This window comes from Leucoraja erinacea, chromosome 8 (assembly GCF_028641065.1).
Source record: "Leucoraja erinacea ecotype New England chromosome 8, Leri_hhj_1, whole genome shotgun sequence".
NCBI lineage: Eukaryota > Metazoa > Chordata > Chondrichthyes > Rajiformes > Rajidae > Leucoraja > Leucoraja erinaceus.
The window spans coordinates 39,827,940-39,849,636 of record NC_073384.1 but is presented as its reverse complement, the minus strand read 5'-3'; the positions used below and the strand labels follow the sequence as shown (position 1 = coordinate 39,849,636).

The window sequence follows — 21,697 nt, the reverse complement described above, 5'->3', positions numbered from 1 at the left end:
ATATCAACTGTGTGTTAAGAGGCTTTTAAGGTGGTGGTTCAAGAGACTTTCAGATAGGCACATGGATATGTAGGAAATGGAGGAATAAGGATCACGCAGGCTGGTGAGATTAATTTATCTTGGCATTCTCTTTGGCAGAGACATCGTGGACTGAAGGGTCTGTTCCTGTGTTGTGCTGTTCAACATTCTATTGTTCTGAGAGTCAAATTTGTGCTTACCTGCTAAACAACAATAACCCACTAGGTGGCGATAGATGGTCAATAAAATACCCTTGCTGCCAAATGCAACAAATTCACCAATACGAATAATGGCCAATAAATGGTGAATAAATGAATCTCTTCCCTCAGCATAAACTCATCAGTTGGAGTCATAGAGTCATAGAGCATGGAAACAAGCTCCAAGCTCCAACTTACCCACACCGGCCAAAGTGTTCCATCTACACTAGTCCCACCTACCAGCATTTAACCCATATCCCTCTAATATCCCATATCCCACATATCTGTCCGATCCATATACCTATCTAAATGTTTCTTAAATGTTGCGATAGTACCTGTCGCAACTACCTCCTCTGGCAGCTCATTCCATGCACCCACCACCCTTTGAGAAAAACTTACCCCTCCTATTAAATCTTTCCCTCTTCAACTTAAATCTATGTCCTCTGGTTCTCGATTCCCCTACTCTGAACAAGAAAATTTGAGTGTCCACACGATCTATTCCTCTGATGATTTTGTACATCTCTATAAGATTACCCCTCATTCTTCTGTGCTCCAAGGAGTAGAGTCCTAGTTCTAACCCTCATATCTGTTCTGCAGGCCTATCTCAAATCTTCAAGTAAGGCTCATTGGAAGCATGAACTCATGACTTACCTTAACCCTTCCCAGTTCAAACTGGAATACATTGGGACTTGTGGCTTGCGCAAAGACCGCAGCAAATAGTTTTGTGCTTGCTTCCACCTAATCAACGAAGAACATTAATGTTATTGCTGGAGAAAGTTTCAATTAGGGTTTTGACCAACATCTAAAGAATGCAGGGTCATTCTGGATGCAATGATATTATTGAATGCTCCAAGTGAGTGAGCACATACATCTCAGTGTTTAATCCAAGATAATAGGGACGTTAGGGATAATAGAAAATTCTGATGAAGGGTCCCAACCCTAAATGCTTTGTCCTGCCTCTACCCAATTCAGCTTTCACCCCCCCCCCCCCCCAACTCCCCCACCAAATACAATCAGCGTAAAGAAGGGTCTTGACCCAAAACATCACCTATCCATGTTCTTCAGAGATGCTGCCAGATCCGCTGAGTTACTTCAGAACTTTGTGTCCTCTTGTGTATTAACCAGCAGCTGTATTTCTTTGTTTCTACATGATGACCATCTAAGCTGGTCCCGTTTTGCCTCTATATCCCTCAAAACCTTTCTTATCCTTGTACCAGTCCAAATATCTTATAAACATTGTACCTGCCTTGACAGTCTGAAGAAGGGTCCTGAACCAAAAGGTGACCTATCCATGTTCTCCAGAGATGCTGCCTGACCCACTGAATTACTCCAGCACTTTGTCACCTTTATTTGTAAGCCAGCATCTGCAGTTCCTTGTGTTTGTATTCTCGTTATGCTTGTTGCAGCTAAATACACATAAGTCTGGTCCGCCATGGTGCGTGGAAAAACATGCAGTATCCTAAAGGGCACAAATTGCTGGAGTAACTCAGCAGGTATGGCAACATCTCTCGAGAACATGGATAGGTAATGTTTCGGATGGAGACCCTTCTTCAGACTGCTGCCTGACCTGCCGAGTTACTCAAGCACTTTGTGTCCTTGTGTGTACTACCCAACATCTGCAGTTTTTAGTTTCTACGTGTGGTTTCCTTGCTGTCAGGTAAACCTCTCGCTATAGCTCAGGCCCAACTTTTTCCTTGAAAGTGGCGTCACAGGTAGATTGGGTGGTCCAGAAGGCCTTCATCAGTCAGAATATTGAGTATGGAAGTCAGGACAACATGTTACAGTTGTACAAGACATTGCTGAGGCCACATTTAGAGTATTGTGTTCAGTTTTGGTCACCATGTTATAGGAGAAATGTTGTTGAGCTGGAAAGGTGCAGAGAAGAGTTATGAAGCCAGGACTCGAGGGACTCGAGGGCCTGAGCTATATGGAAAGGTTGAACAGGTTAGGACATTATTCCTTGGAGCGCAGAAAGATGAGGGGTGCATAAAATCACGAGGAGAATTGATAGGGTGAATGCCCAGAGTCTTTTACACAGAGTTGGGGAATCATAGGACATAGGTTTAAGATGAGAGAGGAAAAAAAATGATAGGAACCTGCGGGACAACTTTCACCACACGGAGGATGGTGGGTTAATGGAACGAGTTGCTGGAGGAGGTAGGGAGGCAGGTAGTATAACAACATTTAAAATACATTTGGACAGGTACATGGATAGTATAGGTTGAGAGGGATAAGGTCCAAACACAGGCAGGTGGGACCAGTGTAGATGGGGCATGTTGGTTGGCATGGGCAAGTTGGGTCAAAGGGCCTGTTTCCGCACTGTGTGGCTCTATGTCTCTATGAAACAGAAGATCCAACCAACATTTTGATTCATATCCCAACAAATAACTCGGCTCTGTAGGCGTACAAATGAGTGCTCAAGCACTCTCTAGCAAACACTTACTGTAATTTTTTTGATGAAGAGCAATCTACCCAGAGGTATAAATTAGCACACACAAAAAAACAAGATAATGGATCTGGATAATGAGTAACGGAACACCACTCCAGTCTGCCTACTCATGGTTCAATGAAGTGTGCGGTTCATTGTAACATTAACAAAATGGTGGCACATTGTGTGGTTGTGAGGGTTTTTAATGCAACCCACAGTGTAGAAGTCTTAGAAAGGGACACGTCAGCAGGTATATGAAATGTGTTTTTTGACTAATAATGAGTAACTGAGATCAATTTAACGTTTTTTTCCCCCAAAAGCGCAGATAGAAATTTCAACCATTGCAGTACAGACACATTCCCAATCAAGAGCCCCTGTACAACAAACATGCCTAATGTGCTAATATAGTTTGTCAACAGCATTTTATCACTGTCTTAGCACGTTTGCACATCAAAATTCGCTAAATTGGTCAGCTGAACACGTAAACCATAACTCATTAATGCACGAATTTGATTTAAAACCCAGTAGTTTTAAGTTTTAGTTTTAGAGATACAGCGTGGAAACAGGCCTTTCATCCCACTGAGTCCGCACCAACTTTCAATTATTCGTCAACTAGTTCTATCCTACATACTAGAATTTACAGAAGCCAATTAACCTACAATCCCCCACATCTTAGGAGCACCAAGAGAAAAACCATGCAGTCATAGGGAAAACGTACAAACCCAGTACTGACAGCTCCCATAGTCAGGATTGAACCCGGGTCTCTGGTGCTGTAAGCCAGCACCTCTATTGCTGCGCCATTGTACCAACCCACGTCATTGGGATGTGGGAGGAAATCCACGCGGTAAATCATGTAAATTGTCCCTAGTGTGTAGGGCAGAACTAGTGTACGGGTAATCATTGGTCGGCACGGATTCGGTGGGCCGAAGGGTCTCTTTCCATGCTGTATCTCTAAAACTAAAACTAAAATTCATGAGACATGATTTCCCAAACAGAAAGAAAGATAAAAAGTACAGTAAAGTGGAAATCTCTCTTTCCATTCCATTTGCAACCTAAGACATACCTGATAATATGTATTTAATTCCTTGCCATTGGCAGTGAAGGTCAATAAGCCGCTAGCAGTATCCACTAGGCAGCCAATTTCCAGGCCATTGTTATTTCGTCCTTGCCCAGGACTTGTGCTTTCTCCCGCCCACACCATGTAGCAGTTACTTCGTTTTATGCTGCAATGGGAAAAAAACATTTATAGAAAAATCAGTCAGAGCTATGCCGCAATGTGTGTGGGCAGATATAACAATGCCTGGAATCAAAGACTTCCAGCTGTATTGGCAGCTAACAGCATCGTTCCGTCTCTCCGTAAGAGCAGGCTGGGACATTATTCCTTGGAGCGCTTGAGTATGATGGGTGATCTTATAGAGATGGATTACAAAATCGTGAGAGGAATAGTTGGGGCATACGCACAGAGTTTCTTGACCCGAGTTGGGAATTCGGGAACCAGAGGACGTAGGTTTTAGCTGAGGGGGTAAAGATTTAATATGAACCTGAGGGGCAATTTTTTTCACACAAAGGGTGGTGGGTGTATGGACCAAGCTGCCAGAGGAGCTAGTTGAGGCAGTTACTATTGCAAAGTTTAAGAAACATTTAGACAGGCACATGGATAGGATAGGATAGGATAGGACTAGAGGGATATGGGTCAAACGCAGGCAGGTGGGACGAGTGTAGATGGGGCACGTTTTTTCAGTGTGGGGAAGTTAGGCCGTAGATCCTGTAGGACTCTAAGGTAGACAAAAAGTCTGGAGAAACTCAGCGGGTGAGGCAGCATCTATGGAGCGAAGGAATAGGTGACGCTTCGTGTCGAGACCCTTCTTCAATTGGATGATCAGCCATGATCATATTGAATGGCTGTGCAGGCTCGAAGGGCCGAATGGCCTACTGCACCTAATTTCTATGTTTTTATGTTTCTATGTTTCAGACCTTCTGAAGAAGGGTCTCGACCCAAAACGTCACATATCCTTGGTTTCTCCAGCATTTTTGTTTACCTTAGAGTCCTACAGGATTTTTCCAGCATCTGCAGTATTTTCTTAAACTGTAGGACTCTATGACTCTTTTACTAACTGAAGGTACTAGAGGTACTAACTTTCACTAACTGAAGGTACTAAAGGTACGCCCTTTTATTCTGAGGCCGTGCCCTCTGGTCCAAGACTCTCCTCCCATTACTGTAAACATCCTCTCCACATACATTCTATCCAGGCCTTCCCTCATCCTTCTAAATGCAACCCAACTCACTAACAATTAATCAGACATTTGACATTGCACCAACATGTCTGACATCTTCGGCTATGTGTGGCAAATTATTTTTGTTCTTGTGAGAACCCTGTGCAACATGATACAAGTTATTGTTGATCACAACCTGCACGTGAATGCCCCATCATTCTTCCACCAATCATTTTTTATATCCATATCTCTTCTGTTGATAAAGAACAAAACTCCCATGTAACAACACAAAGTGCTGGGGTAACTCAGCGGGTCAGACAGCATCTCTGGAGAATCTGGACAGGTAAGAAAGGACCGACCCAAAAAACGTCCCCTAGCCATTTTCAGCAGAGATGCTACCTGACCCACTGAGTTACTCCACCATTTTTTAATCTATTTTTAATGTAAAGCATATCTGCAGTTCTTTGTTTATTAAAGCTCCCATTTATTTTAATTTAGTTTAGAGATACAGTGTGGAACCAGGCCTTTCGGCCCACCAAGTCTGTGCTGACCAAAGATCACCCATACACGTTCTATCCTACGCACTGGGGACAAGCTACAGAGGCCAATTAATCTAAAACCTGCACATCTTTGGAACGTGGGTCACAGGTAGAATGTGCAAACTCCATAGAGACAGCACCCGTAGTCAGGATCGAACCTGGGTCTCTGGCGCTGTAAAGCAGTAACTCTACTGCTGTGCCACTGTGCTGCCCTCAATTTGTTTAGTGACACAACTGCATTCATGAGGCGACTGGCATCATTACCTATCAAAGCTCTCCTTCTTTTGACAGCTCACCAGTGACAGTCTGATTTTGCTGCCATTAGAACAGTGATACTATAAGGAACATAAATTCCCTTTCATACCCAAAGCTTCTCTCACCTTCAATTGAAAGCCTAAACCTCAAACAGAATATCCAATAAAAGGGATTCCTACCTAGACTTGTAGATTCATATAAAACCTTCCACCTCATTAATAAAAAATCTGGATATGATGATTAGACTATTTCCCAAAGGACCAGTGGGCAATTCTTTAGACCAGACTTTTACAGATACAGCGGACAAACAAGCCCTTTGGCCCAACGAGTCTGCACCGACCAGCAATCAATCACCTTGCATACTAACTATATCCTAAATAGCAGAAACAATTTACAATATTTTTTACCAAAGCCAATTAACTTACAAACCTATACATCTTTGGAGAGTGGCAAGAAACAAGAGCACCCAGAGAAAACCCATGCGGTCACAAGTATTATGTGCAAACTCCGTACGGAGAGCACCCATAGTCGGGATCAAACCCGGGTCTCTGGTGTTGAAAGGCAGCAAGTCTACTGCTGCGCCACTGTGCCGCCCCTATTCCATTGTTAAACAAGCCAGGTGACCGAAAATAATGACCTCAGTTCAAACAGTGTTACTTGCAATAAAGTAACACTCATTGAACTGAGGTAATTATTTTCGATTCACTGCACTTTTAGGGCAAATTAACTCGGCTTTTATTGAGAGAAGCTGCTGAAGATTTTTTTTATATGCTCTACTTTAAATTTAATATTTTCCAGATTAATTTATGATGCTTGGTGGACAATTGACTGTTTGCTGGACAAATTACTTGGTGCCACCCCACTTCCTGGTTATTAACAGATGTCATTAGAGATTCCAATTGAAAGATGTCCCATGTAGAAACAAGGAACTGCAGATGTTGGTTTACCAAGGAAAGGCACAAAATACTGGAGTACCTCAGCGGGTCAGGCAGCATCCCTGGCGATCAGGGATAGGTGACATTTCGGGTCAGGACCCTACCTCAGACAGACCTCAAGTGTCTGAAGCCACTTGTCCACTCATTTTCTCTTTGCCCTTTTGTTCAATTGACTTTGGGACGTGAATAATGAATGCAAACTGCTGCAAGAATACTTTCCCAACAACGGACAAACTCTTACCTTTCATGAACCTTCCCCTTCTCGTCTCCCAGTGTTACTGTCACGGTGCGAACCTTCTCCAGCTCGTAGACAGTGTCGTACTGGTGAAAGTCTGAGGTGATCCAACCAACCCAAACATTTGTAGGCTCCTGACCAGGAAATATTCTCACGGAATAATAATACTGAAAATAAAGAAAAATGTATCAATAGAGAATTTGACTCCCAACCACAAGAACTGCCCTTTCAACTCAATTGTCCCAGCCTCTGGATCTTCTAAGTTAGTTTGGACAGAAGACCAGAGGTCCAGGAGATTGGCTCCCAGTGGTAGAACAACTTTTATTCATCCACCGTCAGGTTCTTTTTTCCCCCAAAATAAACTTTATTCAGAATAATACAAAATATACACAAAACAAGAACAGAGCAAAAATGCTTCCGACATTCTCAGCAGCTATACATGCATTATTTTGCATTGTATTTGGTAGTGCTCACAAAACCATCATTATAGCAGGCGGCCTTACCACTCATGTGGCCCCCTGGGGTGGTATCCCTTCCCTTATTTGAGGGGCATCCCAACAGACCCTGCACCCCAATGGGCAGTAGCGGGAAGACCCTAGACTGTGGTCCTCCATCACTCCCCACTGCGCCAAGCTTCAGCGAGCCCCTCAGCACATACTCCTGTAGTCTGGAAAGTGCCAGTTGACAACATTCCCTGACGGAAATCTCGCTCTGCTGGGAGGCCAACATGTTTCATGAGCGTCCTTCGTCCTTCACAGAGTTGATGACCTTCCAGCAGCATTTGATGTCCATCTCCAAATGTGTCCCTGGAAACTGTACGTAAATCAGAGAGTCCCCTGGTATGGAGCTGAACGGGATAAACCATGACAAGGATCCTTGCATCATTCTGTAGACTCAGCGTCAGGTTCCTGAACCACGCTGCACAACCCTAACCTTAGCAACAAACTGCTATGGTCTTTGTATTGGATGCAATACACACTTCAGCTTGCACTATTACAGTCTGGGTACCCAAGAATAACTGATAATTTATTGTATTAGTGCCTATTGTACATTTATTATTGTGTTGTTGCTTCATACGGTGGTCACTCGGAACATTGTACATTTATTATTGTGTTGTTGCTTCATCAGTGGTCACTCGAAACGAGTATGACTGTCCTCTCCTTTCCATAGGGTCGTCTACTTGTGGGTCTGCAGATGTCTGTAGAGGCTGATCCGCGATCCACACACCTTGGTGCAACGTGGGCAGTGGAGACTGGAGGTGGTTGGTAGTCGTCGAGCCCCCTTCTCTCTCTCCTTACGATGCTGTCGCTTTGTCTCTGCGACACGGCATAGTTCCGTTTCATGACGTGCAGCTCCTTCCTGCACGGATTTCCTCCAGGAGCGCCTGTCCATTGCAATGTTTGTAGTACAGATTTATAGGTTAATTGGCTTCTGTAAATTTTAAATTGTCCCTGGTGTGTAGGATTGTGTTAGTGCACAGGGTGATTGCTGGTTGGTGCAGACTCGGTGATCTGAACGACCTGTTTCCACCTGTATCTCTAAAGTCTAAAGTTTAAAGTTAGAAACTGGGAAATACGTGCATTCATGTGGATGACCTGGAATTAGCACCAGCATTGGTAAAAAAGATCTGTTGCAGTTGGTCTCTCCACAGATGCTGCCTGACCTACTGGCTACTTCCAGCATCCTTTTCATTGCAGAATATCCAGCACCTACTGTGATTTACTTCGGCATAATCAAGGTCATGATCAACATACAAACAGCTGCTACTTTTCTGAGAATTATAAACTAAATAAGGAAAATGCAGATCGCTGACAATGAGGTACTTGTCAAATTGCCTCAATAGTTAAAAAAATATGGTGACAAAATAATATGAAAGTAAAAGGGAGGGAAAAGAACGATGTCAACAATGACCTATCCATGCAATCAATTACAAACTGGACAATGTTTCACATAAAATTGACATTTTAATTTGATTTCCACTATTTTCAAGCAGCACTCTGGAGAAAAAGGATGAGTGGCGTTGCGGATCGGAACCCTTCTTCAGACTGAAAGTAGAGGGGTGGGAACTGGAGATAAGAAATAACTAATAATGGCCCATTGTTGGCTGGGGAAGAGGTGATAACGCCAGGGATACAAGGATGTGAACAATGGATCTAATCGGACGACTAGGGTGGAAGAGTGGAGGGAGAGAGGAAATACAGGGGTTACTTGAAATTAGAGAAACCAATGTTCATTCCGCTGGATTGCATTAATACTGGGCAACAATTGATTTTTTCTAACTATTAACTATTTTTCTAACTATTTTGTCATGTACATGAAGACAGGTTCAAAAAGATTCATACAAATCAAAATAGATCAAAAATGTACTGAAAGCATCATCTTTCTGTGACCATTATCGACCACTTACTGTTGTTGTCTGCATCAAGAAGTCATAATCATCTCTATCGTCAGCATGTACCTCCTCAGTGAGTCGTGTTGAAGAATGTGTTAAGTTATAGTCAGGTTTTGTTCGCATTAACATAAATCTGAAAATTAAGTTTAATTTTATTAGAGCCGTGATATTTTCTGAAGCATTCATAAAAGACCAATAGCATCTCACTTTAAAATGGATAGGTGGCACAGAGCAATGTAATATAACTATCTCCAAGGACTCTTTAGTTTAGTTTAGTTTAGTTTATTGTCACGTACAGTGAAAAACTTTTGTGGCATGCTATCCAGTCAGCTGAAAGACTATACATGATTACAATCCAACTATCCTCAGTGTACAGATACAGGATAAAAAGAATAATGTTTAGTGCAAGTTAAACTCTTCCCCTTTTCCACAGATGTACTTTAAAAAGCATCCTGACAGAATGCACCACAACTGCTCCACCTAAGGCCGTAAGAAATTGCAGAAAGTTGTGGATCCATCCCAGTCCATCACACGAACCAACCTCACCACCATCGACTTCATCTAACTTTCGCTCTTTTTCAAGTGGCCAACATAATCAAGGACCATTTTCACCTGTATCCATTCCACTTCTCCCATCAGTCAGAAAACACAATAGGCTGAATCTACATACCACCAGATTCTTGAAAGTTTCATCCCTACTGCAAACTCCATACAGACAGCACCCGTGGTCTGGATCGACCCCGGGTCTCTGGCGCTGTTAGGCAGCAAATCTACCGCTGCGCTTCCGGTACACCCACAGCATGTAATCAGCATGAACCAAAGCTGCCACCTACCTCTGCTTTAGGCGAGAAGGCTTTTCTTGATTGTAGTCCTTGTGGTTATTGAATTCTGTCTTGACACTTTCTTTCTCTTTCTCGGAGGTGGTCGAGGCCAGGTGCCCATGTGCTGTTTTCATTAGAACCTCGAAGTCCGAATCGGCGTCGTAGTCTTCAATTTCGTTTTTCTGAGGTAGGATGTTGGTGTTGGCCAGACCTCCGATGGGCATTTTGGAGAAGACCTCTGCACATTCAATGGGCATACTCAGTCGGTAGAAAACAATGTCTGTGCTGCTGTTCTGTGAGCCAAATGACCTCTGTATGACCTTCAAGCAGGGCGAGCTTTCCACGGTGCCATCTATTCTCGTCACCTAGTACATATGTGCAACAGATGGGTTTGCAAATGTGTTCTTGATTTTGACATTTTAATTCAAATGTAGTAAGTAAAAGAACAACATGTAAAAAATACACTTTGATCAAAGCATCTATGAATCTAAACAAGCCTTCTGCAGCAAGCAAACATGGCATTTGCTTACCTTAAATGTCTGTATTAGACATATTAGTTGAAGCTTTAATTTCAAATGCCAGGTCATAAAAATCTGTACTGACATTTCATTAAAATAACCTTGCAACTGAAAAGCACGGAAATTACAATAAAATATTTATTATGACAGGTGGACAAAATCATGAGAGGAATAGATCAGGTGAATGCACAGACTCTTTTGCCCAGAGTAGTGGAATTAAGAACCAGAGAACATAGGATTAAGGTGAAGAGGGGGGAAAGATTTAATGGAAACCTGAAGAGTAACTTTTTTACACAAAGCGTGGTGGGTGTATGGAAGGTGCTGCCGGAGCAGGTAGTTGAGGCAGGTACTATTGCAATGTTTAAACAACAGAAGGCATATGGATAGGATAGGTTTAAAGGGATATGGGCCAAAAGGACGCAGGTGGGACTAGTGTAGATGGAGCATGTTGGTTGGTGTGGGAAAGTTGGACCGATGGGCCTGTTTCCACACTGTGCAACTCAATGACTCTATAACAGGACTCGTAGATGACATTTGCTTGTGTAGTCAGCATCCCTCAAATGGTATTACTTTTTATTCATGTCAGCATCATTGGCAATATCAACACATATTTGTCACCTCAATTCGCTTTTGATATAGTGGGAATGAGTGCCTTCTTGAACTGTCTTTGAGGAGATGTTTTCTGGGATAATCATGTTCATATGTTCTAGGAGCAGAATGAGGCCATTGGGCCCATCGTCTACTCTGCTATTCAACCATGGCTGATCTATCTTTCCCTCTCAACCCCATTCTCCTACCTTCTCCTCATAACCCCTGACAGCCGTACTAATCAAGAATCTGTCAATCTCCGCCTTTAAAATATCCATTGACTTGGCCAGCACATCCATCTGTGGCGATGGATTTGATTCACCACCATCTGACTAAAGAAATGCCTCAGCTCCTTTCTAAAGGTACATCTTTTTATTCTGAGGCTATGGGGATATATTAAGGGGAACGAGTGATTTGATATAGAATAATAATTTCAGTAGTTGGCAGAGGAGGGAAAGGAGGAAGACTTCACATATTAGATCCTGGTCTTTCAGTTCATGAACAATTTTACTTGCGCAGTGTGATTGAAATCTGGAACTTTTCCTCAAATGATCATTGATGCCAAGTCAATTGCTGACTTTAAATATAATTGAATCGATAAGTCTTTTCTTCACTGAACACATTAAGAATTTTTATGGCAGAGATAGAATTCAGATCCACCATAATCTCATGGAATGATTGAAGAGGCCTGAGGAGAATAGCTGCTTCTGGGTATATACACTGAACTTATTTGTTCCTATTATGATGTCCTCAGAGTACTATGTTTACATACCTGCTGTGCCGATGCAAGTAAGAATTTAATTGTCCCATTTTGGGACATGTGACAATAAACACTCTTGAAACTGTTGAGCAATAGGTCATCTCTATTGTCAATCCCTCGTTCACCCTTACCTCGATGTGCTCATGGTTTGCTGGCACAGAGATGAACTGAGGCAGCCTCTTGCTGAACCATATGGTGATGTCCCTGTTCATGTTCACCGCAAAGGGCTCGTATCCCTCTTGCAGACCGCAGATGGTGAAGTACTTAAGCGTAGCAACGTCATTTCCAAAGTTCATCCTACCAACTTGAGAGAGTCCCAAGCTACACACTGGAATAAACCCTGCAAAGAGAACGGAGAAATAAATGGCAGCCTTGTAAGGGTGTAGAAAGGAACTGCAGGTGCCGGTTTACACCGAAGATAGACACAAAGTGCCGGAGTAACTCAGCGGGTCAGGCAGCATCTCTGGAGAAAAAGGATGGGTGACGTTTCGGGTCGGGACCCTTCTTCACAGTCTCAAGAAGGGTCCCGACCCAAAACCTCACCCATCCCTTTGTGCCTGACCTCTTGAGTTATTCGAGCACTATGTGTCTATCTTTGGCAGAAATATCACACTGCAGCCCCTTCACTCTCTAAACATATACGGTGAAGAAAGTATACAATGTTTAGTTTAGTTTAACCATATAACAATTACAGCAGGGAAACAGGCCATCTCGGCCCTTCTAGTCCGTGCCGAACACTTATTTTAGTTTCCTACTATTACGTGTACTGAGATCCAGTGAAAACCTTTTTGTTGTGGGCTATCCAGTCAGCAGAAAGACTGTCCATGATTACAATCAAGCCGTCCTCAGTGTATAGATGGAGGATAAAGGGAATAACGTTTAGTGCGATATAAAATTAACCAAAGTCTGATTAAAGATAGTTTGACGGTCTCCAATGAGGTAGACCTGTATTCTACTAAACGCTATTTTCTTTATCCTGCATCAGTACACTGTGGGCAGCTTGATTGTAAGCATGTATAGTCTTTCCACTGACTGGTTAGCACACAACAGAAAGTTTTCACTGTAGCTCGGTACACGTGACAATAAACTAAACTAAACTAAAGTAAACTCATCCATGTCAACCAGGATACCCATTTATGCTCATCCCATTTAGAGTCAAACAGCATGGAAACAAGCCCTTTGGCCAAACTTGTCCATGCCAACCAAGGTGCTCCATCTACGCTCATCCCCACATTCCTCTAAACCTATCCGTATATCTATCCAGTTGCCTTTTAAATGTTGTTATTATACCTCCCTCTGGCAGCTCCATCCATAAACGCATCATCCTCTGAATGAAAAAGTTGTCTCTCAGATTCGTATTGAATAGTTTTTTTTTTAAATTATTTGTGTAAGGGGCGAGTAAAAAAACAATTTTGAAGAAGAAAAATACAATCGCATTAGAAAAAGAGACACAAGCTAAATCCTCAACAAAGATGTGAAAAGTCTTGATGGGGACCACAGTAAAACCAAGTACGTAAAATATTTAACAATTTAATTATCACTATAGAGCAACGTCAGTAGAGAGTCATCCTGATGCAATAAGCTACTTAAACTGAACAAGCTGACTAATCCCTCAGGCGAAACCTAAACTGACTTTATTTAAGGTCACATAAAATTAGGTTACAATCTGCTTTAAAACAGTGGTGCACCTGGTAGAGCTGCTGCCTCACAGCGCCAGAGACCTGGGAATGATCCTGACCTCGGGTGCTGGCTGTGTGGAGTTTGCACGTTCTCCCTGTGACCACATGGGTATCCTTCCACATCGCAATGACATGTGGATGTGTTGGGTTAATTGGCCCCCAGTGTGTAGGGAGTTCAGTTTCAGTTTCAGTTTAGTTTATTGTAATGTGTACCGAGGTACAGTGAAAAGCTTTTTGTTGCAACCTAACCAATCAGCAGAAAGACAATAAATGATTGCAATCAAAGCTTTTGAAGTGGTGTGAAAGTGGGATGACATAGAACTAGTGTGTGAATGGGTGGTCGATGGTTGCCGTGGACTCGGCAGGCTGAAGGCCTGTTTCCATATTGTATCATTCAATTCATTTCAAAGTATTTCAGTCACACTGTCTTTCATCCATTCTTTTCAATTCCTTACTGAGGCAAGGTGAATCTTCTGGTACTACATGAGTGTTCAATTTCAGTTTTCAAACATATTGGCCAAGAAATTATTCCAAGCCATATTTGTTTGGTGTTAAAACTGTGTTGCGAGACACCCTAACACCATAAAAATCACTCAAAGAGTGAGAGCCTTATCGTCTAGTCCCTTTGCGATGATGCGTTGAAATGTTCTCACAGATCTCAACCAGCATTGCTGTCAGCTCTAAAAGAATGTATTATAATGCAAGCAACACTCTTCCCACTGCAATATTGTGATGTGAATTTTAGGTTTAGCTTTGAAAACTGAAAATAAACATTCATGCTGCAGCATCAGAAGATTCACCCTTTACTCAGTAAGGAAATAAAAATAAGTATGGGTGAAAGACAAAATGAGTAAAAGACAGTGTGATGGAAGCACTTTGAATTGATTGAAAGATGCAGCATGGAAACAGATCCTCTGGCCTGCTGAGTCCATGCCAATCATTGATCACCCGTTCACACGCCAGTTCTGCTTTCCCACTTTCACACTGCTCCCCGCACACTCGGGCCAATTAACTTACAAAGCACCTGCTTTTGGGATGTGGGAAGAAACCCACATGATCAAAGAGTTGCAGGTATAGCCCAGAACATCTCACAGACCATACTCCCCACCTTTGACTTCATCTCTACTTCATCTCTTCTTCCCCTCCATCATCTGAACAGTCCTTCCATAAACTATGGTACTGTTCGATTCACCACGAGCCCATTGAGGACATTGAACTTTGTCTGAGGAGCTAATGTGCTACAATAGGGTCATAGAGTCATAGAGTCAAACAGTGTCCAATTTGTACACGCCAACCAACATGTCCCATCTGCACTAGTCCCACTTGCCTCCGTTTGGCTCATATTCCGTGACATCTGTCCTATCCATTTGCCTGTCTAATTGTTTCTTAAACATTGCGATAGTCCCTGCCTCAGCTACAATGCTAAGAACTATATTCCACACTCTATCTTCCCCTTTGCTGGTCCTATTGTACTTGAGTTTGAATTGATTGTATCCATGTATAGTATAATCTAATCTGTTTGGATAGCTTGCAAAACAAAGCTTCTCATTGCAGCTCAGTATATGTGACAATAAACCAAAGGATGTGTATTGTGTGTTACACAAAAAAAGCTGGAGAAACTCAGCGGGTGCAGCAGCATCTATGGAGCGAAGGAAATAGGCAACGTTTCGGGCCGAAACCCTTCTTCAGACTGATCGGGGGCGGGGGTGGGTGGGGACAAGAAAGGGAAAAGGAGGAGTAGCCAGAAGGCTGGGGGATGGGAGGGGACAGCAGGGGGGCTGAGGAAGGGGAGGAGACAGCAAGGACTAACAAAATTGGGAGAATTCGATGTTCATGCCCCCGGGGTGCAGACTCCCCAAACGGAATATGAGGTGCTGTTCCTCCAACTTCCGGTGCTGCTCGCTGTGGCCATGGAGGAGACCCAGGACAGAGAGGTCGGAGGCGGAGTGGGAGGGGGAGTTGAAGTGCTGAGCCACCGGGAGGTCAGCTTGGTTATTGCGGACCGAGCGGAGGTGTTCGGCGAAACGATCGCCCAACCTCCGCTTGGTCTCACCGATATAGATCTGCTGACATCTAGAGCAGCAGACGCAATAGATGAGGTTGGAAGAGATGCAGGTAAACCTCTGTCGCACCTGGAACGATTGCTTGGGTCCTTGAACGGAGTCGAGGGGGGAGGTAAAGGGACAAGTGTTGCATCGATGCAACGATGTGTATTGTGTGTTAGCAGTACTAGCTATATTGTTAGCCTTGAGCAAAATGCAAAGTGCTGGGCAAACTGAGTGGGTCAGACAACAGTGACGCAGGGGTAGAGTTGCTGCCTTAGCGCACCAGAGACACGGGTTCGATCCTGACTACGAACGCTTTGTAAAAAGAGTTGGAACATTCTCGCTGTGACCGCTTAGGTTTTCTCCGGGTGCTCTGGTTTCTTCCTACATTCTCAAGACTTGTTGGTTTGTAAGTTAATTGGCTTCTGTAAATTGTCCCTAGTATGTAGGGTAGAAATAGTGTATGGGTCAGTGTCGACTCTGTGGGCCAATGGGCCTGTTTCCACACTGTATCGCTTAACTCATCTGGTGAGGGAATGGTCCCAACATGAAACGTCGTCTGTCCATTCCCTTCCCAGATGCTGCCTGACGCATTCAGTTCTTCCAAGACTTTGTGTTTTGCTCAAGACTCCAGCATCTGCAGACTCTTGTGTCTCCATATTGTTTGATTTTTGGAAATGTTGGTGCAGGTCCACCAACGTTTTCTGGCAACTGGTGGTCCGACACAAATCCGGGCAAAATTACGAGATCGTATTTGAAATCCCCTCAGGAAGTCCCACCGAAAATGTGGCGCCTAGGCTGGGTGAGGTGGCCGATCTCGACCTCACCGGGACTTCTGCGTCGATCGGCGGGTTGAATTTGCCCTCTCCGACCCGACCGGAGCCGGCAGATCCATTCCCGTAGCCAACTTCTGCGGCTGATTGGCGAGTCAAATTTGCTCCCTGTGGCCGAGGTTCCGGAACTCCGGCCCAGCCGGAGCTAACAGATCCGTTCCCATGGCAGAGTTTCATGGCCAGTATCTCGGTCCCTATGCGGCCAGGGCGGATGGTTCTGGTTCCATTCATCTCCTCTCAGGGGCCGTGACCTCTGTTTGCCCGGCAAAAAGGATAATCCAGAAAGGCTCAAGAACCTGGGAGTCAGAAAATCAATGGTGGACCTGCATTTTTAAAATCCTAAACCAGCACAGATGATTTTCTCAAATTCGATTACTGTTCGTAGGACACAGTAGGTTTTCTGTCTGTGTTGCCTCTCAACCTACTCAGGTAGTTTGGTGTGTTAGCAGCTGAAGAGCAGATCATGAATATTAAAAAAAACACAAAACAGATGCTACGAGCAACAGCCAGACTGCAACATGTTCTCAAATTCAATTGCTCTCGACTGGATACATCTAGTGATTCACAATTAAATAATTTGTCACAGTATAGCTCTCAGCTCATGGGTCATAGAGTCCAACAGTGTAGGACTTTGGCCCAACTTGCCCACACTGAACAATATGTCCCATCTACACGTCCTACCTGCCTGCATTTGGCCCATATCCATCTAAAAGTGTTCTATCTATGTGCCTGTACAAATGTTTTCTAAACGTTGCGTTTAGTACCTGCCTCAACTACCTCCTCCGGCAGCTCATTCCATACACCCACCACCCTTTGCCTGAAAAAGTTATCCCTCAGGTTCCTTTTAAATCTTTCCCCACTCACCTTAAACCTATGTCCTCTGGTTCTCGATTCCCCTAGTCTGGGCAAGAGACTCTGTTTGTCTACCCAACCTATTTCTCATGATTATGTACAGCTCTATAAGATCACCCTTCATCCACCTGCGCTCCAAGGGTCCCAGCCTGCTCAACCTCCCCCTATAGCTCAGGCCCTCGAGTCCTGACAACATCCTTGTCAATCTTCTCTGTACCCTTTCCAACTTAACAACATATTTCTTATAACAATGGTGCCCAGAAATGAACACAATACTCAAAATGCCTCACCAACATCTTACATAACTGCAACAAGACTTCCCAACTTCTATATTCAATACATGTAGGAAGGAACTGCAGATGCTGGTTTACACCGACGATACACGCAAAATTCTGGAGCATCTCAGCGGGACAGGCCTCATCTCTGGAGAGATGGAACAGGTGACGTTTTGGGTCGACACCCTTTTTCAGACTGATTAAAGATAGAGCCTTTAGGATAGAGATAGAGGTAGAGATTAAAGATAGAGGATAGAGTGGATGTGGAGAGGATTTCTCCAGTAGTGGGAAAGTCTAGAACCAGAGGGCACAGCCTCAGAATAAAAGGATATACCTTTAGAAAGGTGATGAGGAGTTTCACTAGTCAGAGAGTGGTAAATCTGTGGAATTCATTGTGACAGATGGCTGTGGAGGCCAAGTCAATAGGTATTTTTAAAACGGAGATACATAGATTAGGAAGAGCATTACAAAATTACAGGTAGAAAGCATGAGAATGGGTTTGTGACGGAAAAACATATCAGCCATGATTGAAAGGCAGAGTGGACTTGATGGGTCGAATAACCTAATTCTGCTCCTATGTCTTATGGTCATGACAATACTCACCTAACCTGCTGATGCGTGACACTGGTTAGACATAAACCCACACCGAATCCGATCCAAAGTCTTATAACGCAGCCAAAAGCTGCATTGATGCCTGATGATTCTCATTCTTTTAAAGATAACAATGTGTGATGTTAGATCATCAAATTCTCAATGATTCCCCAAGTCATGTCATCGCTTTTAAATCTTTTATTCAAGCACAGAGCTTACATTATATCCAAGTGAAGCATGGTACTGACGAACAAGGAAACTATGGACGCAGCTACCAGTTAAATTTTCCAACGGTTCAGAAAGTACCTCCCTTCTCTTTCTATTGGTTGTTAGCACTATTTGCAATCATGTCTCTTTTGGATTGCCTGAGCTCCAACCAGCAGGTTGTTTGCTACAAGATTGAAACTCTCCCTATGTGGGGATCTGAAGAAGGGTCCCGACCCAAAATACTCCAGTATTTTGTGTCTCTTTGGTATAAACCAGCATCTGCAGTTCCTTCATACTACATGTGGGAGTTCATTGTTCATTAGAACTAGTGTCAGCTCTGTCTGAACCAACCCTGCAGCAATGTTAAGCCTGATGTGACTTGCAATCTCATCTTTAGATTTTAGATTTCAGTATGGAAACAGGCCCTTCAGCCCACTGAGACAGGGCAGACCAGCGATCATCCGTACATCTTGGGAAACAAAATATTCACAATTCTCTTTTAATCCGATTCATAATTCTCCCTCATGTAGGGCTTATATTTGAATTAACATCTACAATAATATAGGTTTGGAGGGATATCGTTAGGTTTGGAGGGAGATGGACTGAATGCGGGCAGGTGGGACCAGTGTAGCTGGGACATGTTGGCCATGGGGCCTCTTTCCACACTGTATCACTCTATGACTCTATAACAATAATAATAATAATAACATCTGCAATCCTAGATCAGCACTTTTGTACTTATCTATGATTGTACTTATGATCAGGTATGATTTTACCAGATTGTATGCAAAACAAAGACTTTCACTGGACTTAAGTATATGCAGAGACCAGGAGGCGCTACAGGTCTCTCCGTTGCCGAACCAGCAGGTCGAGGAACAGCTTCTTTCCGGCGGCTGTCACTCTACTCAACAACGTACCTCGGTGACTGCCAATCACCACCCCCCCCCCCCCTGGACACTTATTATTATTTATTCAAATCGTTTGCTATGTCGCTCTTCCAGGGAGATGCTAAATGCATTTCGTTGTCTCTGTACTGTACACTGACAATGACAATTAAAATTGAATCTGAATCTGAATCTGAATCTGCAAGAATAAAGTATCATTGAATCATTGAATTAAATGGCGAGGTTTTTTTTTACTAAATTGCAGGCTCCACTGAGGCCGAGTGAGTGGATTGGACGCGGCCTTCAGCAGCAGGAGAGGCAGAAGAGCGGTGGAGGACACTAACAGCATCGCCATGTCAGGCCGTCCCCTGCAACACCGACTCAGTGCTGCCACCAGGACAACGGGTCTCTATGGCCAAAATCAGAAATCTGAAACTTGCAGGGCACAAGCTGGCGTCAAAAATGTGGCAACTCTTTGTGTACTGCCTCGGTGAAATCCACTATTCTTACACCACAATAGTTGCTCTTTTGTACTTATATGATTGTGCTTATCTATAGTACAATTTTATCAGGAAAGCTAAGAATTTCACTAGACCTAGGTACATATGACAGTAAAGTATCATTGAATTATTGAATCAAAATTAAGTTTTTTTTTCTAAATTGCATATCAGCTGCTTCTTACCATCACCGGCCTCAAAGTCCTTGAAGGCAAGCTCGGATCCTGAGTCATCCAGCAGCACCTCCCCGTTCAGGGTGAAGGTCATGGTGTTCTCGTTCATGTCAGCCAAGCAGCCGACTACATCACCCGCCTGCCAGGAGCGGCCAAAGTGCTCATTGCCCTGATGCCACCGCTGGCCCTGCAGGAGATAGCGTGTGGACATGGTCACAAGGCATGCGACTCGGTGCTACTGTAGTACAACCAGTGTTAACCAGAGCAGAGTACACCCAGAACATGTCCAAAGTACAATCATTCCCTTCTTAAACCAACAGTCATGAAAAAGCATTTTAATTTGCATTGTTTCATTGTGATTCATTTAGCTTGCCAGGCTTTGTCCCACCTCCAACTCTCTTACAGCTTTCTCACCCCCACTCATCATAATCAGTCTGAAGAAGTGTCTCGACCCAAAAAGTCACCTATCCATGTTCTTCAAAGATGCAGCCTGAACTGTTGAATTACTCCAGCATGTTGTGTCTATTTTTAATATAAACCAGCAACTGCAGTTCATTTTTATTTCTGTACTGTTCTATATTCTTTGATAAAGAAACCCATTGCCAAGTTGCCTGTCTCACAGGTAACAAACCTTGAAGCCATCGAACACAAAGGACTGGTCATCGGTGCCGAGCTCCTGATCCGAGCGGCAGCCTGGTCTGGTCCAGCCGATACGCATGTCCCCAGCAGTCACCGCCTCAAACTCAAAGTACCACTTCCCGCTTTTCACCGCATAGGTTTTCTCCGCACGGAAAATGCGAAACCTCTGAGCCGCGTTGTTCGACTGAGCAGATCGGGCAGCTACAAATTTACCCAAAGAAACACAGGAAAGAAATGTAAGCGGAAAATGTTGGAAATACTCAGCAGGTCAAGCAACGTCTGTGGTGAGAGAACAACAGATGACGGCATGATGGCACAGCGGTAGAGTTGATACCTTATAGCGCCAGAGACCCGGGTTCGATCCTGACTACGGGTGCTGTCTATACGGAGTTTGAACATTCTCCCTGTGACCGCGTGGGCTTTCTCCAGGTGCACCGGTTTCTTCCCACATTCCAAGGACGTACAGGTTTGTAGGCTAATTAACTTGTGTATATTGTCCCCATTGTGTAGGACAGAACTAGTGTAGGGGGATCGCTGGTCAGCGCGGAATCGGTGGGCTGAAAGGCTTGTTTCCACGCTGTATCTCTAAACTAAACTAAATCAGTCACTCATGGAATCCTCAAAGTGCAGAACAACCAGGAGGAACAAGAGACTGCAGATGTTAATTAACCCACTAGGTTATTTCAGCTGCTGCTCTTCGTTTGTACAGCAGACAGGTGTTTCCAGCCACAATCCTTCTCTATCAAATCCACCTCCCCCTCACAATGTTTTTTTTATAAAATTCCAAGTGATAAATTTATGCAGAAGATCATTAGATGAAAAAAAAATGTTGTTAGACTTTAGAATTTTAAGCTTTAGAGAGACAGCACAGAAACAGGCCCGTAGCCGGAGGAAGGAGGAAACCTAGGGGAGAGACCTAGGTTCAAACCTGACTAGGCATGCTGTCTATCTGTCTATGTTTGTACCTTCTCCCTGTGACCGTGTTGATTTTCTCTGGGTGAACAGTGCTAACTTGTTCCCTAGAGCTCAGGGAGAGGTTTCTGCCACAATGCTGCAGGATATTCTGCATTGAATTGAGAAGAATTTCTGCAGATATTTCACCTTGAATCTTGAGAAAGATAT

The 21,697-nt window shown here is 43.7% G+C and overlaps 1 protein-coding gene across 1 annotated transcript in view; it reads right to left on the bottom strand.

Annotated features, from left to right (window-relative positions):
• Positions 1-21,697, bottom strand: part of ryr2a (ryanodine receptor 2a (cardiac)) — a 426,354-nt gene that overhangs the window by 174,495 nt on the left and 230,162 nt on the right. The window contains exons 27-34 of the mRNA XM_055640013.1: positions 20,568-20,776; positions 19,949-20,123; positions 12,032-12,240; positions 10,047-10,399; positions 9,229-9,346; positions 6,828-6,988; positions 3,707-3,866; positions 867-953 (exon numbers count right to left, since the gene is read on the bottom strand). Of these exons, the coding sequence (XP_055495988.1) occupies positions 867-953; positions 3,707-3,866; positions 6,828-6,988; positions 9,229-9,346; positions 10,047-10,399; positions 12,032-12,240; positions 19,949-20,123; positions 20,568-20,776 (1,472 nt within the window). The remainder of the gene's footprint in view (positions 1-866; positions 954-3,706; positions 3,867-6,827; positions 6,989-9,228; positions 9,347-10,046; positions 10,400-12,031; positions 12,241-19,948; positions 20,124-20,567; positions 20,777-21,697) is intronic.